This window comes from Aspergillus caelatus (genome assembly GCF_009193585.1).
Source record: "Aspergillus caelatus strain CBS 763.97 unplaced genomic scaffold BDV27scaffold_1, whole genome shotgun sequence".
Lineage (NCBI taxonomy): Eukaryota > Fungi > Ascomycota > Eurotiomycetes > Eurotiales > Aspergillaceae > Aspergillus > Aspergillus caelatus.
This window is the reverse complement of record NW_022475264.1, coordinates 448499-475445: the sequence shown is the minus strand read 5'-3', so window position 1 is coordinate 475445 and position 26947 is coordinate 448499. Positions and strand designations below refer to the sequence as shown.

Genomic DNA, 26947 nt, shown 5'->3' with positions numbered 1-26947 from the left:
CAACGAGCCGAGCCCTCCTGCACGTCGACCGCGTCGAATGACCGAAGCCCTAGTCGGTTCACTCTCGTACATCCTGAGATCATTCTTGAAATGGGACTATATCGGGAGGGAATCCTCATGCAGACGGTTAGTACTTGGGATATGTCTATGTACCTTGGGCATCCTGACAAGGACCTAGTATACCTATGTCCCGCCGCGAAATTCCGCGACACGACCATGGCCGACCTATTGTTGCCATGAACAACAACGCTCTGGAGTTCCACCAGTATCAGCCACAAGGCCTGTGTGGGAGTGGCAATGATTGAGGAGTCGATAACAGGTGAAAGCTGCGCTTCACAGGAGCTCAAGCAGGCACTTGGGCCGCAGTGAGATCACGATCACGAATGTATTATTACGACCGTTTAATGTCTCATTAGAAGTATGATAAACTTATGGATCTATGTACCTTATTGATTTCATAGAAGCATATTGAGGAAAAAAGACTCTGCGTCAAGTTCGTAAATATATGACATAAAGTCAACGGTTGTGCAGGCCACCCTGTTTAATTAGGGGAAACTGTCGGATAAGGAACCCGAGCACCATATGCAAGCTTATCGTATGAACAGCTCATACAAAGCGGGGAATATGATCGACGCGTAGTTAATTCTTAATCAAGGGACCTGCTCGGGCCTTGAAGATACCCAGCTAGGAAGGCGGAGGGGGCGTGCGGAGATGACGATCTGATAGTAACTCGGAAGCTCGGAAGAAGGAGCCTATCCGACTCTTCTGATCTCTCGTGTATCTGCGGCCCTTTCGGCGATCCAACAAATCGGACCCGCAAGGGACTTTGATACCCAGAAAAAGGCATGCCTTCCCAACACATGTTAAATCTAAGAGGTACAATATGCCCGTTGAGTGACCCATAGACGTGGCTAATCGGCCGAGTCGCCTGATACTACCCTAGGTCCAAGTTACTATATGAACATCCTGGCTCGGGTCGACTTTGCCTTCGTCCAGTTAATCTTCGATCATCCCGGATATTATTAACATAACCATGCGTTCCACAGTGAGCCGGTCGCTGTCCGATGCAACCCGAACACGGAAAGGGTGCATCTCCCTTCGCCGATTTTCCTCATCTGTTGGAAGACAGAAGCCGGTGCAAGCAGAGAAGGGGCGCGAGGGCGAACAAAATCACACATCTATTAATCTAACAAGGGGAGATAAGAGTGCTATCCTTCACTCAAAACTGGACACGAAGCCTCCAACAATAGTAGGCAGCAATGGAAACTACCTCATTGCCGAGGGTGGACGGGAGATCCTCGACGCCAGTGGTGGTGCTGCAGTGGCGTGTATCGGTCACAACAACTCTCGTGTCAATAATGCTATAATGCGTCAGTTACAAAGCTTCAGCTATATTTACGCTCCATTTTTTACGAGTAAGGCGTCGGAAAAGTTGGCCACGTTGTTATCTGAATCGACACAGAATGAGCTATCCAAAGCTTTCATTGTCAGCTCTGGTATGTCATTCTGGATCATTCAAACCAGCGGAACATGTAGCTCATAAGGCTATCAGGTACCGAAGCTATCGAGGCTGCGTTGAAAATGGCGCGTCAGTACTTCATCGAACTGCCAAATCCGGAACCTTCCAGAACGCGATTTATCGCCCGTCGGCAGAGCTATCATGGAAACACTCTTGGATCTCTTTCGCTGGGAGGACATGCTGGGCGTAGGGCACCTTATGCGCCAATACTAACTACCAATGTTTCCCACGTGTCTCCATGTTACGCATACCGAGGAAAGAGTGTGGGAGAAACAGACGAAGATTATGTTACTCGACTGGCACAAGAATTGGAGGATGAATTCCAGGCTGTAGGCCCGAGCAATGTGTGCGCATTTGTCGCAGAAACTGTGTCAGGAACAGTGAGTTTCCATGTCAGTGTTTTGTTCGATTATCTAACGCAGACACCCACAGACACTGGGCTGCGTCCCTCCAGTTCCGGGATATCATCAGGCGATGAAGAAGGTCTGCGATCGCCACGGAGCGCTGTTCATCCTCGATGAAGTAATGAGCGGAATGGGCCGTTATGGCACACTCCACGCATGGGAAGAAGAAGGCGTCGTGCCCGATCTCCAGACAGTTGCAAAGGGTTTGGGAGGTGGCTACGCTCCGATTGGGGCTCTGCTGGTCAATAAGAGGGTCGTTGAGGCTCTGGACAAAGGGTCTGGCGGATTCATACACAGCCAGACATATCAGGGCCATCCAGTAGCATGTGCGGCGGCCTATGAAGTTCAAAAGATTATCAAGGAAGAGAATCTGCTTCAGAACGTCCGGAGTTTGGGCGAGTATCTGGGCAAACGTCTGAAAGAACAGCTTGGGGACCACAAACATGTAGGCGATATCCGTGGTCGTGGCTTTTTCTGGGGTGTGAGTATTGACCTTCATAATTCGAGTGATGTGGATGTCACTGGTGTTGGCAAGCACTTGCTAATATCATGCGTAGATCGAATTTGTCAAGGACAAAGAGTCGAAAGAGCCTTTCACGGCTGAGCAGAAAATTGCGCCTCTTATCCACAAGACAGGGCTGTCAGAGTACTCGATTTCATTTATCCCTGGTGCCGGAGTTGCTGATGGAAAGAATGGCGATATTATCCAGATTGCGCCGCCATACAATGCTACCAAGGCGGATATCGATTTGATCATTGAACGGACAGCACTGGTAGTAAAACGGGTACTTGGGTGACTTCAAATGCTTTCCATGAGATTTTCAATTGTAGTGGCAGCACTCCAGATACAATCTAAGTAATTGATATGTCCAAGGCCGTGTACTTATTGTCGCCTAAAGAGGCAAGCATTAAGTAATCTGCATACTAAGTCAATACAGCTTGCCAGTAAGTTAATTAAAATTTACACAATTCAGCAATTTATATAATCGAGGTAAGTCAAGTAGGTCAGATACTGAAAATAGTCTATTTCATTTATATGGTTAGACTTGGTGCATCGCTATTGACATGACATATAAAGATTTCGACTTCAAGTCCTTTTAACTCAATTTAGTCCGCTGTAGGACTGGCACCGGTAATCACTCATACCCGTTATTAATCATAGTACCGGAGCTGTTCTTCCTCCTCACAGCCGACTTCGTATGCCCATCCATGAACAATAGAGGACGAGGGCCCATCTATAAGAGCTTTATATTTTCCACCCCACATTTTAATTATACCACCCTTGACCATGGCCCTTCGAAGAACAGGTAGCCTAGGGAGAGATATTTGCCGTGCAAGGATCTCGGGGTCGGCGAGTGTCCCATAAAAGAAGTACCAAACTGGATACTGGTTCTGAGTAGGCAGGAATAATTGATCCATACTTTGAGCTCGATGATAAGGAAGGGTTGGATCAATCATGCTGTACTTGGAGAGGTGCTTCTCTGCCATATTGACTCGAATGAAGGTTGGTGTATGTGTAGTGTTGGACAATGCTGAGAGTATCTCCGGTCTTATGGTGCCCTTGATAAGACAGAATGAGGCATTGCCAAATTCTCCTTCACCTGTTGTTTGAAGCGGTAGTTCTAGTAGTCCTGCGATATCTTGTATATGTGAAGGGCTGGATAGTGGCCCTTCGAGTTTAACGAGATATGTCGTTGTATAGTCACGTTTCTGTGGCTTGATCTGGGTAGTTGGTCTGTGGTTATTGATCAGATTAGTTTCGAGTGTGTTGTCCTCGTTCTCGATCTCGATTTCAGCCTGGATGGCTAGGTGCTCGAGTTCGGCAAGAAGATCCATTTCGACGTGCAAAGGTCGCTAATCTGTAAAATAGGGCTGTTTAATGTAATCTCGGTGCTCGACGATGTTATTAGAAAGGTGATGGTGTTGAAAAGTGAAAACCAGAAGGCATTTACGAGATATTGTTATCTGTATAAATGCAACGATTGCATCTGTGATATGAGTCTTTGTATGGTCAGTCACGTATAATGACAACTTTTTGATGTAATAGCAACTTGAGAATAAAGGGCAGGGAAACTCACATGCCAGGTGATTTTATATCCTTACCTGCTGCATACGCGACCTCTAATATTTACTATGATATTAGGCATAACAAGTATCAAATGGTCATTCTATCCCTTAACGTCAACAATGTAGTATATTTGTTTTCCTGGTCTTATCAACGAAATATATGTACATGCTAAATCTTCACCTCTCCAAACCTCGATTAACGGCCAATTGCTTGCCCTTTACTTGAAATATCATGCCATTATCCCAACACGGTTTAATATTGTGCATGCAGTCTAGCATCTGATAGCCATGATATAATATTCCCATGGATCCCATGTGTTTGTATACTGATCCAAAATCATCGGTAAATACCGAATAGACTACCCTTCAGACCTGCCAGCAGTTAATTGTTCTTTGCGGGCCTCCCAGTAGGCAGGTAGCCATCCTGACTGCTCCCAATCGACAATCACCGAAATATGATATGGCCGGCCAGGTGTTACAATAATATTGCTTCGGTGGAGATCGCCATGAATAAACTTGATCGTACTGTCCTCGGGTAATTCATGACGAAATGGTTCGACCGGGACTGAGTATGGATCCGACATTCGTCTTCGATAGAGAAACGTAAAACAGTTGTGAAATTTACTAGCTGTATCAAATGGCTCGGCCTCTGACGTCTAGTTGATCTGGAATGCTCTGTCATAAAGAGGTTTGCGTGCTGTGTTGCCTGAACTATCGACAGTTAGAGGTATAGGCTAGAATGATTCAGGGGCTGGGGGAGATATTTTACTTATGAATGGGTCTGTCGGGTCCTGTTCAAGTTGACGTGATTTATCACTAAATGCTCGAAGTTCCTGACAGATTGAAACCCGGTTGCCAGCTTCCATCATATCCCATACTTTCTCCAGAGTTGGTCCTTCCCTGTATTCCATGTAGATGAAGATCTCGTCTCTATCTGTACGCCACCCGTACACTTCAGGAACTGGGACATGATCTCGAAGGAATCGCCGGACGACATACAGACACTGGGCCTCTGATACGCTTACGGCGATTCCCCATTTAACAAATAGTTTTAGCTCCTCGAATATCACGGGCGGTGATGTCACATTGGTCGCGGTCGTTGAGTACACTTTTCTATTGTCGGGATTTACTCCAGCGAAATGTTGGGCTTCAACTTGTCTGCGAACGTCTTCTGGCGAAGGTAGTTGACTTTATTTACTGAGAAAGGATGACCTCTTTACGTCAAAATTGAGAGATTCGGGTATCGTCGACGGAGTTAACCGGATGGGCTCATGTTTATCAACCACTGTGTTCGTGCTTTATTAATGGGCTAGTCTCAGTATAACATTCGTTCCTTGTAGTGTCAAATAAATTAGCAAACCACAGATGGCCGTTTAGCGCTTGAACTATAGTTATCGTATCGATGATTGTCGATCATATTGACGACCGGGAGATGTATATAAGGTCGGGTTAAAAGGATGCCTAGACGATGAAATTGAAGGCCCAATTAAAGCTTTTCCGGTTACTTCCGGGAGCTACGCCTAGATATTCATTACTACGGAAAGGCAGAACAGGCAATTTATGACAAGCTTCAGATCTACGCGACGTACGATGCCTTCGTCTAGGTAATTGGGACTATGAGAATGGGCCTGAGTGTGCAGTCCGGCATCATAAGAGCCCCTCAGACTAGCATATAGATGCATCAATGTTCGTCCGTAGCCAATTTAAGCCCTCCTCCTAGGAAGTTGACATACTGTGACAGGTCGTACTTCTCAATAGGCTAGATTATCTTACAGTTGTGGCCCACTTGGACGAGGCGTATATATTTTCCTCTCCAGATGGTCTAACACCAAAAGTGAATACCACGATTCAATCAATGAATACTGTTTCTTGCTGAACCCTCAGTACCCCGGCAAGCTAAACAAAGATCACAAAGGAATCCACACTTAGGCAGCGTATGCCAAGCGCCGCAGTACTGTTACTCCAGTTAGTTTTGGCGGTGACTAGCGGCATGGGGCCTTTAGAATGGAAGCACAATTCGCTGCGAAGAATTGATAGCACTTCTAAAATAGATACGAGGAACAAGCTTTAATGGCTATCGAGGACCGGGCTCTCGTATCACCAATGCAAGGGGCTTGATGGCAAAACGTGCTGAGCTTTCTTTGACCACGTGTAGCCCGGAAGTAAGGGGCATAGATCACCGAGGTCACGCATGTAGTTAGATCTGACCAAGAGGTCTGTTGCCGAAAAGTCGGTGTTTATGGAGTATACGTAAGGGGGCTGTGGTGAACGTGGCTGACTGAAGCTAGTCCCAGCCGCGCGGTGTCAAAGTTCAGACATAAAGTTAAGAGATACGTGTCGCCGTCAGCTTTTCATTCTGATAAGGTAACGATCGCTCTTATCTGACCCTACTTTGTTGGTAATGATCCACGTTACTCTGTAGTGAGACAGACAGAGTGCGTAAGCTGGATAATCCTGGACATGAGAGGAGATGTTTAGCGGACTTGGTCCGAGAAGATAAGATTCTTGAGCCCGTTTTAGCTTACGCTGAAACTCCTTCCCCGCATCGAAACCCTGGAGGTTCTGGATACCACTGCGCACGACAGGAAACTTTATCTCGAATTGGTAACATGGTTAATATATTATCACAGCTTATCGTTGCAAATCCGCGCGGAATTCACAGCAGTGCGGATGCAGATCGGGGGTTCACTATCCGCGGCGGGTCGGGTACGATAGGGTCAGCATCCGCACGGGTGCGCACCGTAGGCAATTCTAGAACAACCGGCATTGGTATAGTTGTAATACTAGCACATTGTGTCGGTGACTCGGGCTAGCATTCCTCGGACTTCTGTGGCTGCATAGATTCAGCAAGGGGTGGCGAGCTTAACCCAAGAAATGCAGAAGAGGATGACAGTAGAATTTCTATCTATCACGAGCTTATGTGAAATTTCAAGCCTCCCATAAAAGTGATTCAGTGCACCAGATCTCGAGCCAGGCCGGTTGCAGGCGCGGATAATGGACCAGAATACACACTAGGTCAGGTCAGGTTAGAATGGTGGGTCGGTCCGCAATCATATCCGCTCGGAAACCAATCAGATGACGAAACGCGCTGAGTAAGGCGTGGGACGAACCCCGGATGCGGAGGATGAGCTCAATATCGTGGATCTCCGGAGTCTGATACGTCATTTCGAAAGCCTCTAGTCATTAATAGAGGCCATTGCTACCTATGCAAGGGCTTTCTTGCATACGGCGGATGGGGCACGGTATTTGATACCAAAATTGCAACAGCCCCGGAGGTCTCCGTGTGACTGTGTCCTGGTTTGAGCGTGGTAAATCAATGCTACCGTCAAATAGCGACTCATCTGTCAGTGCTTTGGATTTTGATCTGTTGGGTTGCAATTTATGTGCAATTCCTTCTTTTCCTTTCCCATGTATCCATCGTTTAAACATTTCTCAACAGTATGAGGAACCAGGACGAGATAACAGACGCTGTCACAGGGCATGAGGCGGACCGCACCAGCACGCACAAGGAAAAGCTCGAGTGGCCGGACTCTCCCACCTCTGAAGCTTCATTTTCCCATGGCAAAATCACGAAGGAAGTCAATGATGCGGAACAACAGATCATCGAAGCTGGTGAAATAAAATACCATCGGGTGGGATGGGTGCAGCTCACCGTCCTATTAATCATTGAAGCGATTGCATTGGGTGCCCTGTCCCTCCCCTCAGCATTTGCTACCCTTGGAATGGTCGCGGGCGTGATCTGCACGGTTGCAATTGGTATGCTTGCGATATACACGTCGTATATTATTGGTGAAGTGAAATTAGCCCACCCATCCATACGCCATTATGGGGATGTTGGGACTTTGATGGCAGGACGTTTTGGATATGAAGTACTCACAGTCATGCTCCTCCTGTCAACCGTTTTTGTAACGGCATCGCACTGCTTAACTGGCACCATCGCCTTCCGTCACATCACTGGAAGCGATATATGCTCTCTTCTGTTTGGTGGCGTATCTGCCATCATCCTTCTATTGCTGTCAATTCCCTCATCCTTTGCCGATATGGCCTGGCTTGGATATGTCGATTTCGCGTCCATCCTGGCCGCAATCGGTATTACTATTATAGCGACAGGAATCAGATCGTCGGATGCACCAGGTGGACTGTCAGCAGTGAACTGGTCCCCGCTATCTCAAGGAGATCCGACCTTTGCCGAAGGTTTCATAGCCATTAGCAACATCGTTTTTGCTTATTCCTTCGCCACCACACAATTTTCCTTCATGGACGAAATGCATACCCCCAAAGACTACAAGAAGTCAATTTGGGCTCTCGGCCTCCTTCAAATAGCCATCTACACCATTACAGGTGCAACCATCTATGCCTTCGTCGGACCAGACGTCGAGTCCCCCGCGCTTCTATCGGCCGGCCCGCTAGTTAGCAAGATTGCATTTGGTATAGCACTTCCTGTTATCTTTATTTCGGGCGCCATCAACACCATCGTCGCGGGTCGCTTAATCCATCAACGGATATATGTCAACAGCGTCACGAGATATATCAATACAACCGGAGGTTGGATTACATGGCTTACCCTTATCACCGTTATTACGGTAATAGCATGGGTCATCGCCGAAGCCATCCCTTTCTTCTCAGACTTGTTATCTATCGTCTCATCGCTTTTCACATCTGGGTTCTCTTTCTATCTGCCTCCAGTCATGTGGTTCATGTTCCTCCGGAAGGGAAAGTGGTACTCCAAGGAGAACCTACTTCGCAGTATCGTCAACACGTTGGTTTTTATTTTTGGTGTAGCTGTCTTGGTCTGTGGTCTATATTCCAGTATTCAGGATATAGTAAGTTAACCCATACCTCTTTGGAATGTGGAGCGTCGCGCATGTACTGACAATAATATCAACAGAGGAATAACTACCGGACTGGCAAGGTCCATGGCGCATTTACCTGTGGTCCTGTATAAACCTGGCTACCTGTTCGTATTTGATGGCTGGCTTTTCTGCAGAGCATCACGGCGCAAACCAGGTGGGATCTTTTAACCAGGTTGCATATGACTTGAATCCTATATAGCGCTCGGAAGATAACTTCGTCACCATCTACCGCTTGAAGATATATTTTTACGTAACATTTCATATCTGAATAGCTATATACCCTTGTCTATCTACAAGTTGAGGACGTGAAGCATTGGGCTCCTTGGATGTAAATCATATGCGGGAGTAGCTTTCGTAGCTCAACCCTACCTACCTATTAATATAATATTTGCCGAAGACATTCTCTGGCATCTAGAGGTATAGCAGGATCAATAACAATGCAGTCTCCAGAAATTCGATAAATGCTTGCTAAAGTGCCAATGGACTCAAGTTAAGATGTACTTTTCTGCGGTGGTACCATGGTTACATTCATATCTTCTCACATGGGGAAGGTCTGCGGAAAGGACTGCGCGTGTTGATTAATGCAATGTGAAATTCTTCCTAGCGTGCAACATTCACCACGCGAGGATAATAATAAATGTGACGAAATACACGACGCACACGTAGTTCATATTGTTCGCTGTAACTGGGTAGGAAGGGGGGAATGAATGAATACATCTGTCCTATGTTAGCCTATTTAGGATACGAACAATAGGGGAAAGAGGGAATGCGAAAAAGGGGAAAGCGAAGGAAAGGGAAGAAAGAAAGAAGAAAAAGGAGGAAGAGAGAAGTGTATGGAATAAAGGCGAAAGGCACACTCACTACGATACTAAACAGCAGCCAAGCGAGTAAAAGGTAATTGCAACAATGTCCAACCACCCCGAGCCAAAATGGCCCATGTCGAATACTAGACCGTCCTTTGACCAAGAGACAGATTACTGGGCTACTGTACGAAGCGTATAGGAGAACCACAGCGGCAGTGACCATGCTGTTGAACGCAGTGTATGATCCCAGATATAGACACCCGAGAATACTGACAATCAGAGTGCTAGCCAAATGGCTCCAGACCGGCACTAGTAGGGTTGGATGAACTTGGGAAAGGTACCTCGACCCGGGAAGTCCGTTGTCTCATGCGAAGGACCAGCAAAGGCGCGCCTGCCATGTGTGAGAGGCGATTAAAGAATAATCAGCGATGTGAGAACGACCGCACCAGCCTTATTATCAAGTGCTTGAAGAAACAGTTCGAGAACTGGAACTCCTGTCACGGTCGCTGCGATAGAATCAAAGTCGTTCATACTATACATCATGGCAATACTAAACGGCCAAGCAGTGACAAAGCCCATCGCTACTGTAGCCATGATGGCAATGGGAACGACTTTCTCTGGGTAGAGGACCTCTTCGGCCAAGTGAGCCGCGTAATCTAGGCCATTGAATGCCCATTTTGAATTAATAAGCCCGACAATGAATGCTATTCCATCACTAGACCACCCTGTCTCGTTAATGAACTCCGTAAATACAAACGTGGATGGTTGGTGTGACGGTGACTTTGCAGCACTGTAATTAATATGACCGCAAACGATATAATTGATGTCCAGAGGGTACCCTGGTTCACATGAGGCAGAGTCCGACTGTACATATTGAATACTGCACAGCTGACATTAATTACCTGTCAGCTTACAAAGACCATCCAAGGCTGTATTTGGCTGTACACATACTTAGTACGTGTTATTGCGTCTCCAAGCTGTCACAGCGTCACTCACAGGTTGGGGTGGGTTAGCTGGATGCAACCTATACAGAGCCCTTCGACACTGAGGGCGATACTTGCGCAGGTGAAGAGCGAGCCGATCCAGGCGATTTATCCAGTGACGTAAGACATGAAGCGAGCCTATCTTGGATTTGCTAGCTGTCCTGTCCAGTAGTACTGACCTCCAGCGTTGGGCATCGCGGAGGACAGCTCAGCAAGGGAGGCTGCGATACATCCACAAACAAAGGTGATGATAATAAGACCATAAACAACCTGCACGGGACCTCCCGATTTGATTCCAGTGGCTAAAGCTGTAGATATACCAAACCAAGAATTTGCAAGCGAGAAGCCCCTTCCAAATTTACCTCCCCACAGACCAAATGTGGATATTTGACGCTGACGAAGGTGCAGATATAAACTTGGACATCCAGCGGACAAGACGGTAGACTTCGGCCCGGTCATCTCACGCGCCGCTCAGAAGTCGGTTGATTCCCAGATTCAAGATGCCTTGGCTAAGGGTGCCGTCAATGCTACGCCCCTAACCCGACCTGTACCGGCCCCCCAGAAGAGGGTAACCACGTGGTGCCTACGATCTTAACACAAGTAAACCACGATATGATCATCATGAAAGAGAAAACATTTGGGTCAGTGCTCCCTATTATGCTAGTATCCTCGGACGAAGAAGCTGTGCAATTGATGAACGACAGCAACTACGGCTTAACTGCGAGTGTGTGGACTCAAGATCTCGAGGCTGGCGAAAAGCTCTTCAAGCTGTTGGAAGCAGGAACGGTGTTTATCAACCGCTGCGATTATCCGAACCTTGTGAGTATAACTTCACTTCATACCTACACTAGCCAAGTAACTAAACACCGCATACAGGATCAGACGTGGACCGGGTGGAAGAACTCAGGCATGGGATTCACCCTAGGACCAAAGGCATTCGATCCGTTCCTTAAACTGAAGAGCTACCATATTAGGGAAAGGCAGGGCTAAATGGCAGCACAAATCTGGTTTTAAACACTGATAAACTTAGCACATATCTTATTTCTTGGTTCTTCAGAGGACTGTCAATCTCACGGGATGGGTCTCAACACAAATAGAACCAAAACATATTCGTGGCAATACACCGAACGTGTAGGAAGCGCCAGTGCTGCCTAGGAACGAGATCAATTGAAATGTGACATGGCTATGCATATGTAACCTTTGTCTAGAATATTTAGAAGAGAAATACTGTGTGGTTTGGAATGGTGCAACAACCATCTAAATCAATCATTGGCTGGAATTGTTCGGCCAATCAAACGTCCAATCACACAGGGCTCAATCAATTCCCCATGAGCTGAAGCGGATAATGGCAGGGTATCGAACAATGAAAGACCTTCTCATCCATACAGTGTTACCATTTGCCGGAGTTGGAAAATATGGAAGCCTTGCGCACCATAACTCTAAAAGGGTGCTTCAATGCTCTACCTTCACTAGTCCTAGTTATGGCATCCACTTTATGACAAACAACGACATCATTTCGTACTCGCATTTTCTCGTGTACCGGTAGCTTGTGCACAGACCAGCCCTAACCCCGCTACATACATGCGAAGAAGGAGAGAATAGACAGCAATAAGCAGATAAAATCGAAATGTAACATCTGGCTACCTAAGAGTCCTGAAACAATACTACCTTTCATTATAGGCAGCCATTGAATTGACCCTCTGGCCATTCCGCCAAGGAAAGCGATCCTGCACCATGCCGACTTTGTCATAGAGATTCGGAAGCTATAAGGCTTCGTATTATAGATCCTTCAATCCCACCCCCTCGCCCTTTAAGGGCGCTATTTAACACAGATTGAGTAATGGATACCCACATTTCGTATATCGTCCACCCCTTTATCCATCTTATCATTATTATCACAACCTTCACATCATCTATGTTCGTCACATCACAGCCACCCCCCTACTGAAGAGAAATCTTGCTTGTGGGTAAGCCGCCATTGTCCAATCCGCATTCGTATTCGTATGCACTGCCACGAGGTGGCTAGGGCTGAAGAAAGGGTTGAGTCGCCGATAGGCCGAACGGCTTCCCGTCGAACAGACTTATTTTTAAGCTTGGCTCCACATTTAAGCGTTTTGTGGGCCATACTATTCCACCCTTGGATTCCACTGGTTTCTCGCTTCGTGGGTTGTGAAAAAGAAGCCGCCGAGATTTCTCAGATCTAATACCGAGGGGTAATTCTAGGTAACCACTTACCATGGCTGTTGGTTGAGGACATGTTATACCTCGGTCAATTTCTGCCTGTATCTTAACGCTCTAACAATTGACGTGTGCAACGACCATATTAACCCAAGGTCAAGCAATGACAGTAGAAAAAACACGATTCTAGAAACTGGCGCCTCGGTGGAGTAAGGCTGATTCCGCCCAACGGGGAAATCCGAAACGTCCTTGTGGATAGGGTTCACCGCAACCACTTTCCCTCTGGATATGAAACAGATCCAAGCCACTAAAACATTGGCTTTCTGGACCCTGCTGTGACAACCCAGTACATCAATATGAACTAATCTGGAAAAGGCATAAAATACGATCAACCGCTTCGCAGATCCACGTCTGCTGGAGGTTCTACCTGATTCAGTAACGTCCGGTCGGAGATCGGAGCTGTTTTATGGATGTTTGGTTCCGATTTAATTCCTGGGATACTGCATATTGGGATAAATCTCAAGCATGGCAGGGTCAGGTACCTGTCACCGCCTATCCACGGAATGTGTATTCCGTTCATAATATATCGCTCTAACCGACTTTGGTATGTAAACTGAGTGGAGTAGTTGGACCCCTGGATGGATTATGAAGGGTACTCCCTATGTTGGTGCCTTTGTCTGCATGCTTAGCGCTAATATTTCGCTAGGCTACTGTCAAATGGCGTGAGAGACTAGAGTGTAACAAAGAAATCCCATGCCGTGGTTTCTGCTACGAGAAGGGCTCAGCTCGGTGTCACTCCGCTCTCTGAACTGCCGCCATGCAAAGCTCGTTGTGGTTCGACTTGGTATGAGGAAGGAAAACCTTTGCCCTGCCACAATGAACATGCTCATGTAACGATCTTCTGGATCCTTCTGTTATTGAGTAATGGATCAATAGAGCCCTACCTCAACTTGGCACTTTCTGGACGGCTTTAGTGGCCGAGGAAGATGCTTGGCTGACAATTGTAATGTGACGGTATCTCAACACAACCTTCAATCAATGTCTGCCATTAATAGATTGGTATATCTCCAGAGTACCACATTATACGGGTAGCTTATAGAAGTACCTATTAGAACCACGGAAGCATACAACCATTCGTTAGCACATGTCCCAAACCCCAAGGTGACCACCTTGGATCAAACTCGAGTCTCCCGATAGTGGATCACGTCACGAAGGCCAAGAAGGTATGTCTCAGAGCAGTGGCCTCACTATGGGGTTAGGTAACCTGATATCGACTACGCCTCGTGGCGATGCTGTTGTCTCAGAAGTCCCTGAAACTGCCCTTCACCTTCGTATGCCTGCCCTACTATCTCAGAATCCATATTTATATCGACTCGCCAGAATGACTCGAAGGATGAAACCAGTAAGGCATAAGTGTATTGTTAGTTAATCATGTCTCCGCTTTCATTTGCCGTGTCGTTCTTCTACCTCTATATAACCGGCTCCGTTTTCTTCGATACAGCCCATTACCTCCTCCACCAGTGGTCTAAGTCGCAATGGCGGTTCCTGCGATGGCTGTCCTGGTGTCACCAATTCCATCATCTCTACTACAATCGCTCCCTCAAATTCAATAACCGATACCTACGACAGAATGCTTGGATCTCATTGCCGTTGGAAATGCTCAGCAAGATCCTAGGAAGCGTCGTCGGCTGGTTCTTCGCCCGCAGCTTGATCACAGATGTTAACGGAAACCCTGACACCACGCCGCTAATCGTGGTATCCGCCTTCGAATTCATAAGGACGATGGTAGTAATTACCATGAGCGGCCGCGACTCCAACCACATCGCCTTCGACACAGTGCCCAAAGACCGCAGCTGGCTATTCGTCGGCCCCGAGTTCCACGCCCTGCACCACGTCTATCCCGATCGGTACATGGGTTCCATGGTCAAACTCTTTGACTGGGTCGCAGGCACCGCCTACTTCGTCCGAAACAAAAGAGTAGTCCTCACCGGTGGATCTGGCGCATTCGGACGCGCAATCGAAAAGCAACTACTAGCAGAAGGGGTGAAGGATGTCCGGAAACTAGGGTTCGGCAAAGAGTGGACACACCAAGATTTCTCGCGTGTCGGCCCCATCCTCGAAGACGCCGATATCCTCATACTGTCACATGGCACCAAGGGTTTAGACGCGATGGACGCTAATTGCAATTCGACCATTCGTCTCATCGAGCTATTCCTGGAACAGAAAGCAGCTGGGGAAGGGCGTGCTAGTAAGACAATTCCGGAGATATGGTACGTCGGCAGCGAGATCGAGATCCATCCCGCATGGGGTATTCCCGAGATGCAGCGGTATTCGGCGTCCAAGCGCGCGTTTATGCCCTATGCGCGTGCGCTATACGATGATCCGCGTGTTATTTATCGTCATATTGTACCCGCGGCGTTTGAGTCGCAGATGGGTAAGGCTATTGTGTCGCCAGATTGGGCGGCGCGTGTGGCCATGTGGTGGATTCGGCGTGGAGCTTGCTATGTTCCTGTTACTTATACCGGGCTTGCATATTTGAATTTCTTCAAGTTTCTTTACCTTGTTCGTCCGGATATGACCAACGGAGAAAAGGCGAAGTCAACGTGAGGTTGATAAGCTTTCACTGTTCAATTGTATATATTTCTTACCCGTGTGAATATTTACTTGCTACATTGAGAAAGGCCTCGGACTTTTGGTGTTGTACACTTTGGTTTACTTCAAATACATACAAGACACATAGAAAGCGGCTTGTCGTTCGTTTCGGTTTATCCCAGTCAGGACTATCGTGGAGAGCTACCACAGTAACCAAGAGCTTGACTTCGGAACACTACTATATCACCAATAGGAATTACGAGGTGAAACGGAACACACTGATGCGTACTCTGTATATTGTGCCAGGAGCATTGGTGGCTTGAAAATCGCCGAGAAAGCTAAGATAAGGGTCCTACTTTCCCCCCTTACCTATCGGTCCTGTGCCCAAGCCATATGTCAGGCTATAGAGTCGATAGAAGTGGCAAAATAACTACGGAGTACTCAGGGCGGCCATTATTATCGTCGATTAACTCAACCTGCCAGAACTAACCCCTTACGCTGTGTATGTATCGCATTAGGCTTATAAGTGGAAAACAACCCCTGGCGGAGGAATATCCAACAATACGCAAGGCCCTGTCCAAATATACCCGATCATCGACTCTAATATTCCGATCTGGGCAAGGCTACTAGATATCATTTTTTCATTGTGGGACTTCGTATAACGTCGTACGTAGATATCATGTATTAGCTCCATCCCTTGCATCGTGGTCATCAGCTGTTCGTCGATCATCACCTATTGTGTAGTCAACACATTGGCTTCTAGATAGCTAAGAGGCCCGTGAGCCTTCCTCAGTATGCAGTGTTTCTTACTTATTGATGTATAACCTCCACCTCATGACGTACACACGTGAGCTAAGCTTTTGAGATGGGTATGGCGCAACAAGCCTTTATCTATGCAACTTAACCGGCGAGGCAAATGCTCCGCCGCGTAATGCTTCTAAGAGTGCCAAACCATACGATGACGTGATGCAAGAAAGTCGCAATGCAGGCGATGTGATACATCTCATCCGCGGGCCATTCCATTTTGTCATTCTGAACCCTGTGGATCGTCACTGTGAATTCCGAACAACGATATGACGCTATAATTATGGTGTTTATAATTTACCTAGACATTGAGAAAGTGCAATAAGACATAATACCCCTGAGTAGGAATATGCAGTAGATAATATAGCAGTACGAGGCGCTCGCATGTGAGATATCAAGTTATAAACAAACCAGAACAAGCATTGATCAACACCAAGAACTGTAAATTAAGGTTCATGACCTTAATGCAAGGTACGGCAGATCTTCTCAAAAACTACACGACACTATCGATAACTTGCATGGATGATCTGTACCCCTGGGATCTATGTATCTTACCCTGATGAACTGCCCAGACCAGATCCATGCCCGGTCAAACCCATCCGTCCATGCAAGCATGCTAGTTCGGCCCATACATTCGAACCTATAAGTACCTCCACCACTCCCCGGAGAAAACAATCCATCAAGCATCTATCCACTTCTGGAATTCCCTCTTATCCCCGAACCAGCCTTTTTCAAGACTCTATCAATACCACGTTCGCTAGTGTATAAATTATTCCACGATGCGTTACTCAGCTATTGCTTCTGTCATGGCCCTCGGGCTTGCCTCTTTCTCGGTGGCGGCACCGGTCGCCCAGAGCTTCGCAGGCGGCCAGGGAGAATCTCCCGCCAAAGGCGGGGGAGGTGCTCTAGGTCCAGTTACAAACGCCGCAGATGGGGTAACGGACAGTAAGTATTCCCTACACCCAGTTCCCAGTGAACAAGACAGTGGCTGACACCCGGTTTTGTAAGGCTTGGGAAAACTTGGCCTACCAGCATCAGGTGTGCCGAGCAATGAAGGCAGCCCTGACGGTGCCAGTGCCTCCAGAAGAGATATTGAGTCCTCCCCCAAAGGTAAGCACTCCCCCTACCCATATTCAGTGAACGAGATTGCCACTGACACCCACTTCATAATAAAGACCAGCCACAACCTGGTGGCAAAGAATCTAAAGGTGGAGCACTAGGTGGTCTCATACCGGGCATTGTACGTCGCGACAATGCGCCCGCCGAAGGTGAGCATTATCTCTACCTAGGTCTCGGTGAATCAGGCTATGGCTGACACCAAATTCATAAAGGTCAGGGTCAACCTGGTCCCGAAAAGCCTAAAGGTGGATTACTAGGTGGTAAAGTCGTACCGGGCATTTTACGTCGCGACGACCCGCCCGCCCAAGGTAAGCACTATCTACCTCTACCTAGGTCCCAGTAGATCAGGCTATGGCTGACACCAACTTCATAAAGGCCAGGAGCAATCTGGTGCCGAAAAGCCTAAAGATGGATTACTAGGTCTCGGAGTTGGGCCCCTGGTACGGCGCGACGAGGCGCCCGCCAAGGAACCCGCTGACGGTACGTACTATTTACAACTATGTGTCAAGTGAATGAGACTGCGGCTGACATTCACTTCATAAGGCAATCCCTTAGAAGATGTTCTTGGTGGCTCTACTGGTCAGGCATAGATCAGCCCTTACCTGGCGGCAAAGTCCAGTGGAGCTATCGGTTTGCTCGTTGAGAAGGGGCCAGTCTGGGTCAAGCGAGGTTAGTAGGGGAAGAAGCCCGATAAACAGGATTCTGAAGATGGTAAACGATTGGGCCAGTGGCAGGGTCCGGGGTGCTCAACCCTGAACGGAAAGCAGCAAAATAAGGGAGCATGGGCCGTATATACTTAGCTCTACGACTCTGTAACTGTCACTGGCTGGTATATAATTTATATCATTCTCTTCACCCCGTGCAAGGGTTGTCAAAGCATGCTTTTACACAATATGGTGTTTGCGCAAATAGTATTGGTATGTTCTGCTCTATAATACCCCGAGTAGTCCGGTAGGAGAAAAGAACGATTCTTATGTTCATTTATCAACTTCTTTAATGAAGCCAACTAGTAGGTATACATGTTGATCCATGCTCCTGTGAAAAATTGATCCATAAAAAATTACCACGTTGACGAAAGCTGATTTAATGATGTTTTAATCTGTCGGTACATCTTCAGATACTCTAGCTGAAACCAGTATATGACGTTCTCTTGCAACCTTGATCAAAAAACAGAAAACACAAAGAAAGGTCAAAGTAGTCGTGCCAGACTCATACAGTCTCCATCGTAGTTCCTGGAGGCACGTATTTCTTACAAGGGGGTTGTGACCAAGGATGTTCATATATTTAAATAGGTGACATAGGCGGTGTTCATGCATCGCCTTCGCGGTAATCTCTTAGATACAGGTCCCCTTCTTGTGTTGTTGACTTAGCAATTCCTATTTATTTTGATGATGAGTTGTGACAGGATACGCCCATAGTGGAATTGGACCCTACTGCTGAGCACATTATATTACCCGCTAATTGGAATATATATTGTCGGAATTGCTATCTTCAAGACTATATTACATGAGATAGTGACTTGCCCGACTCCCGTAATCTGTGATAACCGATTGCCACGTCCATTTGCAATGATACAACGTCAACAAGGACATTTTCCAGGGGAATGTGAGTCGCCTTAATATACTGTGACGTGGAGCATGACTCATCGCTACAGTTATTGCCGCCTCACTGAATGATAATCAACCCAAATACGAAGACATGGGAACCTATAGAATGTGCCCCTTGGCAAAGTACCTGTCCCAGCCACAAGGCTCAAACAAATGCGGCTCCCAGGAAACCTGTTCAACATCCCACAGTGACGGGCACTGAGTATATAATGATCGTGCATCTGCAGAGCCAGCTGTATTCTGTGCCAGGAACGAGGAACTCTTCGGACAACGTCGCTAGATATCGAAAGGTTGCCCTGCTTCCCAGTATGTACATTCCATCAAACGGGGAACGAGGCCGGAGGCACAACATGACAAACATCTGGCTGATCCAAGATTTGAACACATCGTTGCGTCCTGACGTAGGTGTAGGTATATGGCTATGTTGAACATAGAGGGATCGTCATGTGATTTAGCGGTCTTGGATGCGCAAAGGACGTTCACGCCACGTTTAAGTAATTGTCGTCACCGGAGGCATAACTAGTAGAACGGAATCAGTTAAGCTAGGATACAAATGATTATCGCTAAAGGTAATGATGCGTAACCAGACTCACCGTTCTCAATCCGAGTGAGTTTCGCCAAAGCGTCATCTACATCTGGACGACGCGATGGAATGAGGGCCGGCGGCCTCGTAACTCCTGTTGAGACATGGCTTTGTCTCGACTCAGGCCAGAAGTGGCCGATTTAACCCCAGGGCAAAGTGCTCATGGTCATGAGCCTAGGCTTTGCCACCAGAGCGATGGCCTTCGCACAGTGGACGAGGCCTCAAAATGGAGGCTGTGGCAATTAGACCACGCAGCTACAGCTGCTTAGCATTACGACAGCAAGATCGTGGCATAGTTTTTGGGAGATAAGAACAGCAGAGAGTCTAAGGGAAGTAGTATCAAAGGAAGATAAGAAAAGTCGAAGGCGAAACACAATGCAAACGGCAGGTCATGTGAAGTGGAAGCTACCTGGGCCTGTCCATTCACTGCCCTGAGCCACCTGACGCCCGACTTCCATCGAAACCAAACTCTCAAATAAAAGTCTATTGCCACATATAATAATTGTTATCATGACCTTTTCTCATGGCTTTCTATATTATCTATATGTAAATAGAGACAGCAAATCTTCTAATCCCGAAAATCCTGTGGTGGGCGGATCTACCAAAATAGACCAACCAATCCTTGACTGGGTCCGCGGTGGTCCCGATGAAGAGATGCCAAAAGCCACTTTTAAGGACTTCATATCAAAGAACAATGATGCGTGGCTCTAGAAACCACTATGGAATATGACTATACGCGTAATGGTGACTCTTGGGTAGTAGCCATTTACAACTCTATCGACATCATAATCTCCCCATCTTCATCTGGTGGCGCAATCTGCTTGAACCCGAGTTTCTGGTAAAACCTATACGGCGAATCCTCAGGCTTGACGTTCTTGAGAGGATTATCGCTTTTCTTTCCCTCCGGTGGCGTTGACATCACCCCCAACTGCTTTGCTCGAGGATTATGCTGTCGTATATGCGCAATCGCAAATCCCACGGCCCGTCGACCGTACCCGAGACTCTGATACCGGCCATCAATCATGAGTCGCCAGATGTAGTACGCCTCGTCAGGATCCCATATCGCCATCATCAACATGCCGACAAGCGTCTCGTCGGCGTAAATGGCACGTACCCATGCGTCTTCGGAGTAGTGGGCCTCGCAGAGAGACCATACGTTGGCGGCGAGGTTGCCTGCCTGCCCGTCCTTAGGACTCAAGTTTGCTACCGCACGCCAGTTATCCTCGGTGACTTCGCGAAATGTGAGGGTTGAGTCCCTATTGGGGGCGGGATTGCGAGGAATTTCCCCCATGGCATGTAGGAGGAAAGAGATGAGAAATGTAATCGGGCTACTAGGCAGAAGAATTCCACCTTTAAGATGGGGAAAGCTCAGCACATGACGTGAGATCACATGGAATTTCTTCACATGAGTCATGACTTTATGCCCTATGCAAGTCTTGCTTTTGTTGGTCAAGTTATTTTATTTGATTCTAATACTCTTTACGGTCTCGATATGATCATATCTATGGGACAGTATTATATATATTTTTTTCTAAAAAAAGAAATCTTTAATTTTCTATATTCTTATACTATATAGAAATAGACATGTATATATATATCGTAAGTCTTGCTTTAATAAACAGTAGCCAGCCACATGTTGTTTAGAAATTAAACGAAAAACATAAGTTTAGGATTCGAGATTTATATCGGTTAAGTCGAGTTAGAATTATCAGCGCAAGACCAGGCTGCCGACCCACCGGACTTCTTATAACTGTCCATGATGGAAACAACCGATCCGTACGTACCGCCGACCATCAAAAAGGTGCCAGACACAATAACAAAGCCACTCCAGCAGACCATGAGGATCCACTTGGGCGACTTACTAATCTTACCCTTACTCCAGTTATCATATAACCACATGCAGCCCATAGGTTGGAAGGACATCATTGTGCCCAGGAGGGCACCAACCAGGGACACCAGGTCATTGAACACGGGAATAGCGCTGGCAATAATATATGCGACGAGAGCGACACCCGAAGTGCAGCTGAGCCAGGTCACCCAGTGGATCATAGTGTTCCCAGTAAGGTGCTTCGAGCCTTGTAAGAGGCGGATAAAAATATACTTGGCTGGCAACTGGGAACAAATTAGTATATCAAGAACGCTTTGAACCATTTCCAATCGTTGTAGCTTACATGGATGACAAGTAGAGTGGTCGTCATCAGACCTGGTAGCGCAAAGCCATAGCTGACTTTCTTCACAGTCGGACCAGCGGAGCCCAGGGCTGGTGAAGCAACATAAGATCCACAGTAATAGTATACAACGCAGCCAATGGAAACATAGACCGCAGTAACCACTGACTGGCAAATCACTAGGGACCGCGTATAATGGCGGGGCTCGCGCATCTCGGAAACGATTGAGAAGAAGGCCGGGGTACCAGCATAGGCAAAGACGATCGAGGACACGGCAGTGATCGCTTGTGTAAAGGTCGGGCTAGCAAAGAGCTTATAGTCTGAGACCCAGACGCCGTCTTGTGGCGCTGCATATGGGCGATCCTGTATTCCGACAGCAATCGTGACGATGAAGACTATTGGTCAATGTTAGAAATTATTCATCTGCAGTACCGGGACAGGATAGCTCTTACTCGCTGAAAGAATACCGAACAGTCCCACCCATGCGATCCAGCTGATACGACCTAGGGTTTGAATGCTAGCAAGCATGAAGCCCGCGACAGCGGCGACAGCCACGAAGATGGCCGTACAAGCGCCGTGGGTGGAGACTGCATTGAGGGAGATAGAGATTCCAAGCATTCCAGAGCCAGCTACAAAAATCCAATCTACTCGACAGTTAGAACGGCCAGGGTACCGGACTCTTTGAGAAAGGAACTCACAAAGGCAGAATGCCCCCCCAAATATTACCCGACCGGGATACCCAAACATGAGTGCTCCCGTGTCATCAATTCCATAGACTTCCCGGTGGGCAAGCTTGAAGACACCCACAATATAGTCGGACCATGTTGTAATCGTCGCAATAGCGCAGAGGACTATGACTCCCGGGATCAGACCGAGGGTATCGAAGGCTAATGGGATCGAAAGAACACCCAGACCGATCTGGGTCTTCATCATGAGGGCTGTGGTTCCCAGCCATCCTACCTAATCAAATAGTTAGTTTTCACAACAGTATCTCACGTAGTCCTGGGATGCACAAACATTGCGATAATTCGGACCCTCCTCGGTGATCTCTCCAAAAACAGCATCTTGATCGGGACCCTGATCTTTCTCGATATAGTCGATGTGGTATGTTTCGGAGGGTGAAATCTCGTCTTGCTTTTTCTCATACATATTTAAGACCTGTGGCTGCAATGGTAGAAGGATAGACAATTCAATTTGAGTGTCCAACTGAACAAGGAAAAGGGTGTTTCATGCGTAGTATTTATATTACTTGGTCTCGGCGATCCCATATCGGGCGTCAATACACACAGCGGCAGATAGCGGCAAAAGTTTAGATTGCCACTGGGAGAATGCGCACTATCATCCATCCCAGGGAACGCGTGAACTCTCTTTCTACTATTACGAGAGGGGAACGCCAAAACCTAAAACCCAAACCGTCCGGAACCGTCCACTAGAAAATAAGCGCGAGTAGAGAGTGTATTATCTAATTCAAATACAGCCGAAATTAAACAAGGGTGGCTATCTCCACAGGTCATGTCATGTAGTCTTTTGCGGGTGGAGTACTTACTCCATAGATTCAAGATCTGGATTTCGACGTCTGGAGTCCACAACATGCAGGGCGAGTCTTTGCATTGATAGGAAGTCCATGGAATTTGTAAAGTAGTAATGATTATCTCCTCCGACTGTCGTTTGAGATGCAGTACAGGCTCCCAAGGGACTGGGTGGCAGAGCGATGGCATGATCTGTGTGGGCAGTGTACGGGGCGCGTTCCCGATGAGGGTAGGGTAGGGTCACAAATCTTTGGGTAGTATGGAGTGGCGCCGATCCCCCAGATAAAACGCGCATTGCCGAACGCGGGGAACCCCACGAATACGATACGACGTCGTGGTGAACCGGCCCGGCGTCGGCAGGACGAGAGAATCTGTATGTAGAAACACCCACCCAGGTAACAGTTCACGGGAGTAGCCTGCCCAATGCAATCATAGGAGTTGATTGGAGGGGCACAGAAAGCCACGTTGCAAGAACTCGCCACTGGATTGTCTGGGAGCCCTGGACAATTTCCCTATTGAGACTAGTCTGCCGCAGTCGCAAAAGTCTAGCCGGTTGTAACTTCCTGAAAATCTTATATTTGTTCATCCGTGGTATTCAAATTCCCTTCCCGGTCCAGAACCCCAACGAGTAGTGTTTGGGGATATCAACCATTTGCCTTGCCAACAAGCAATTCTCGACTGAACTTCTTCAGCGCCACTTTGGGATTCTATCCAGGTCACTTGTATTGAGGGCATCCCTCAACCTTTGAACCTTTCTAGCAGATTTAGGTTTTCTAATGGCACGCTAAAAGCCAGCCGGACCGGGGGGAGGCTAGGCCTCGCGAACTTCGCGCCCCCCGCCACGGAAGATGCAACTCTATTTAACAGATAGGGTTGGCTTTTCCACGAGTCATCGCTGTCTCAAGCAAATAGTCACTGGGGGACTACGGGACCCCTCCCGAGAATTTAGATTGTCTAAAGCCAAAATGGAAAAGCACACGATGGCATGGAAAAAGTTGCTGGCATCATATATCTCTGCTCGCAAGATATGTTCTAGAAGGCGTGACTCTGTGTTAGGGTAATAGAAGACGCCATATTCGTATTATCTCAGGTGTCAAACTAGAAAATTGTCATACCTCCACCGATATGTGGTGGGTCCACTGGCAGCTACAGCTAAAGGGAAATGACGTCGACCAGCCTCGAGGTATCCCCGGTCATAGTCAAACAGCGGTCAATAGGTGGGCCCATGTGGATGTGAATGTTAGGAATCACTGGTTCTGCACAATTACGACTGTGGGGTGTTGAGATGTGGAGTCTGGGGGCGGCTACCCACTTCAAAGCTCCAGCTTTCTCATGCAAAGGTTGACTCCGCTGTTGACAAGGGGTCTATTTTTTGAACAATCCCAGTAGCTATACGTAGTAGTCACGGCCGCGTCTGTATAGATTTGGAAGGCGGTGATGTGAGTAGAACCGGTGGATTGCACGTCAGCCTGATTTCATGATTTGATATTGCCAGTACTGATCGTCAAGTGGCAGACTATCAAGGCGCCTTCTGGACTATTTAACAACATAGCATTCAGGCCTCTCCCTCATACAAGTTATTTGATATCTGTATACATCGCCACTCGCAATCTGCAATCAGTCCACCTGGGATCTATGATGGGAGTATGTAATACTACAATGTGCAATGTTTCAAATTGTCTCGACTTGAACGACATTGATGTCTTCAGCAAAAACGGTAGAGAAAGGTACGTGTAGCCCTAAACAGAACAGCTATATAATCCGTAATGGTAATAATTAGCCCTACTACTGTATTACACATTCCGTCGTGACAGGGTCAATAAATCCTGGTTCTCCGCAATTAATGTTTGGTCAGACGAGTGTAACGGCTTGGTACTTGCATTTCAAGTCAGCGCATCTCATGCCAGTAGTATCGAATACGGAAACTAACCAAGATCGGGTACCGCTTGATTGCTGTATACTCTTGATACCACAGGGACTGGTGTTAAACAGACGTGTTTTCAGACATCTAAGATGACATCATCGACAGATAATCAGAGATAATCTCATTGTCTTCTAGGAGGTCGGGAGCCCTTCCGATAACTCGGGCAAGCCTGCCGAGGTTTAAGGTTGCTCGCGTCTCAGCCTTTCGTGGCGTCCTGTAGGAACGTTAGCCCAGCCAACACTTCTGGTTAGAACTCTTTATCTCGTCCCTGCATACTCCGATATTCTTTTCTCCGTCTATCATACTATCATCTGTTTCTAAGTCGTTAGAAGTGGCCAATACTCGAACGCTGGAAAATCGTGCCACCCGCCACCTATTCATCTATGTTCCCGGAAGTCACAGTCGCCTGATATCAAACCATCGGAAAACGAAATTTGAAATTCCGGATTGGCCGGAGTTCCAATATTAGCGGATGTCTAATATCGGCAATCGTGTTGACGGGCAAAAATTTCTTCTTCAACGTTCATCTCGCGTGTGTCCACGTCGCCGTCGCCGTGTAGCCTGCAGCTAGGCTTGACTGGGAAATGAATGCATGGTATGGCAAGTATAGTCCTGCTGGTATCTTGAAAGCTGGGGAAGCGACCCTCTCCCGACATCAAGGACCGTGGGGGTTCTCTATCTTGGAGGAATCACGTTGTCGTTGTGGTGTCCTCCGGCGCAGACTCTGTTGTATACCTGACTTACCCTGACATCTCCAGAGCTCAGAAGTATAGGCTCTCGCACAGATTGATTATTGCAAATATCAATTTCTGACAACTGTCTTGGTTGCTTCTCTGCAATCCCAGAAGCACTAGAAGTCCAAGCGCACCTTTCATTCTAACGATACTATCTACCTAGCGTTGAGGGAGAGACCGAGACTTCACGAAGCAATGCTGACTGTACTTACTAGAGATTTCCTCCTCCCCATCAGCTTCATAAACAGGAAGAGAGCCCGACGATTATCCATCTCGGTCATTGACCCCTGCAACATGACACGATGGGGTTATATTCCACACGACTGGATAATTATGTTACAACAAATGATGGATATAGCTCAGTGGAGGCGAAACCCAATGGTGTGACCTACTGTCATGGCTCTCCAGAAGAAAGAGAAGTAGTAGCCTCTGTAGCTCTGCTTGGTGACAGGAGACTTGTGGTAGACCACATCAGATCCCTGCAGTCAAGGTAGGGAACCGTGTGAGCATCGGAATGGGACGTTAACAGATCATTCGCGGTCGTGCACACTGTGCCTAGTGTCTCTATGAACAGCCGGCGAAGTCGTAAAGCGAACCATCCCATGATTCACTCGTCTACCATCCTCCTCCATTGCACTTATCCCCTTTCCTTGCTGCCATGTTGATCTCTATGACACCCAAGATTGTGAAATTTGGTTTTCCTCCTAGGTCGACCTTTGCCGCCCGGGACCAACATCCCGTGCGCTCTGCTGGTATGGGGGGGCAGTACGTTGACTGGTTTCGTACCATAGCATTCTCAGTAGACTTGGAACGTCTAAACCCAACCACCAGGAAGACTTCTCACATAGTTGGCGTTTTAATCTTTAGGGTGCTAAGCCCAAATAGAGTCGATGGCGTGTGCGTATATAATAAGATTGCAAGGGACACATGAAGTGACTACTAATGAAGAGATATAACTATACGTTGGCCGTCAAGCTTAGAAAGGCATTATACTTTATCTGTCAGCGACGCGGTGAAGTCAGCACCTTATGTATCCTAGGACGGCCTGTCCGAGGCATCAAGCCCGCAATTTAAATTCCA

The 26947-nt window shown here is 47.4% G+C and overlaps 10 protein-coding genes across 10 annotated transcripts; 5 read left to right on the top strand and 5 right to left on the bottom strand.

The window, feature by feature from the left end:
• The first annotated feature begins 921 nt into the window (after nt 1–921).
• On the top strand, nt 922–2856 carry BDV27DRAFT_119190 (pyridoxal phosphate-dependent transferase). Its single transcript, XM_032064807.1, has 4 exons — nt 922–1496; nt 1553–1899; nt 1952–2404; nt 2481–2856. Exons 1-4 carry the CDS (start codon nt 1034–1036, stop codon nt 2718–2720), a joined length of 1503 nt encoding a protein of 500 aa, XP_031934022.1. The 5' UTR covers nt 922–1033; the 3' UTR covers nt 2721–2856.
• A 219-nt stretch (nt 2857–3075) lies between these two features.
• On the bottom strand, nt 3076–3759 carry BDV27DRAFT_151793 (gamma-glutamylcyclotransferase family protein; the record flags this gene model as incomplete). The annotated part of the gene is made up of 1 exon (XM_032071419.1): nt 3076–3759. One exon carries the CDS (start codon nt 3757–3759, stop codon nt 3076–3078), a length of 684 nt encoding a protein of 227 aa, XP_031934021.1.
• A 590-nt stretch (nt 3760–4349) lies between these two features.
• On the bottom strand, nt 4350–5407 carry BDV27DRAFT_140164 (kinase-like protein; the record flags this gene model as incomplete). Its single annotated transcript, XM_032069601.1, has 4 exons — nt 4350–4639; nt 4760–5158; nt 5189–5258; nt 5351–5407. 4 exons carry the CDS (start codon nt 5405–5407, stop codon nt 4350–4352), a joined length of 816 nt encoding a protein of 271 aa, XP_031934020.1.
• A 2023-nt stretch (nt 5408–7430) lies between these two features.
• BDV27DRAFT_165078 (transmembrane amino acid transporter protein-domain-containing protein) lies at nt 7431–8935 on the top strand (the record flags this gene model as incomplete). The annotated part of the gene is made up of 2 exons (XM_032073830.1): nt 7431–8813; nt 8879–8935. The coding sequence occupies 2 exons, from the start codon at nt 7431–7433 to the stop codon at nt 8933–8935; spliced, it is 1440 nt and encodes a 479-aa protein (XP_031934019.1).
• A 522-nt stretch (nt 8936–9457) lies between these two features.
• Nucleotides 9458–11249, bottom strand: BDV27DRAFT_140162 (uncharacterized protein; the record flags this gene model as incomplete). Its single annotated transcript, XM_032069600.1, has 7 exons — nt 9458–9565; nt 9705–10009; nt 10093–10371; nt 10404–10534; nt 10643–10702; nt 10805–11022; nt 11217–11249. 7 exons carry the CDS (start codon nt 11247–11249, stop codon nt 9458–9460), a joined length of 1134 nt encoding a protein of 377 aa, XP_031934018.1.
• Nucleotide 11250: 1 nt separating this feature from the next.
• Nucleotides 11251–11619, top strand: BDV27DRAFT_151790 (aldehyde dehydrogenase domain-containing protein; the record flags this gene model as incomplete). Its single annotated transcript, XM_032071418.1, has 2 exons — nt 11251–11448; nt 11506–11619. The coding sequence occupies 2 exons, from the start codon at nt 11251–11253 to the stop codon at nt 11617–11619; spliced, it is 312 nt and encodes a 103-aa protein (XP_031934017.1).
• Nucleotides 11620–14238: 2619 nt separating this feature from the next.
• On the top strand, nt 14239–15443 carry BDV27DRAFT_165076 (uncharacterized protein; the record flags this gene model as incomplete). Its single annotated transcript, XM_032073829.1, has 1 exon — nt 14239–15443. One exon carries the CDS (start codon nt 14239–14241, stop codon nt 15412–15414), a length of 1176 nt encoding a protein of 391 aa, XP_031934016.1. The 3' UTR covers nt 15415–15443.
• Nucleotides 15444–16982: 1539 nt separating this feature from the next.
• Nucleotides 16983–17912, top strand: BDV27DRAFT_151788 (uncharacterized protein; the record flags this gene model as incomplete). Its single annotated transcript, XM_032071417.1, has 6 exons — nt 16983–17148; nt 17212–17313; nt 17379–17471; nt 17535–17630; nt 17698–17802; nt 17866–17912. The coding sequence occupies 6 exons, from the start codon at nt 16983–16985 to the stop codon at nt 17910–17912; spliced, it is 609 nt and encodes a 202-aa protein (XP_031934015.1).
• Nucleotides 17913–19924: 2012 nt separating this feature from the next.
• Nucleotides 19925–20821, bottom strand: BDV27DRAFT_119185 (GNAT family N-acetyltransferase). The gene has a single exon (XM_032064806.1). The coding sequence runs from the start codon at nt 20801–20803 to the stop codon at nt 20279–20281; it is 525 nt and encodes a 174-aa protein (XP_031934014.1). The 5' UTR covers nt 20804–20821; the 3' UTR covers nt 19925–20278.
• A 357-nt stretch (nt 20822–21178) lies between these two features.
• On the bottom strand, nt 21179–22954 carry BDV27DRAFT_950 (transmembrane amino acid transporter protein-domain-containing protein). The gene is made up of 5 exons (XM_032078023.1): nt 22698–22954; nt 22379–22640; nt 22133–22324; nt 21684–22075; nt 21179–21624 (listed from the first exon to the last, which is right to left on the bottom strand). The coding sequence occupies exons 1-5, from the start codon at nt 22827–22829 to the stop codon at nt 21202–21204; spliced, it is 1401 nt and encodes a 466-aa protein (XP_031934013.1). The 5' UTR covers nt 22830–22954; the 3' UTR covers nt 21179–21201.
• Between the last annotated feature and the right edge of the window lie 3993 nt (nt 22955–26947).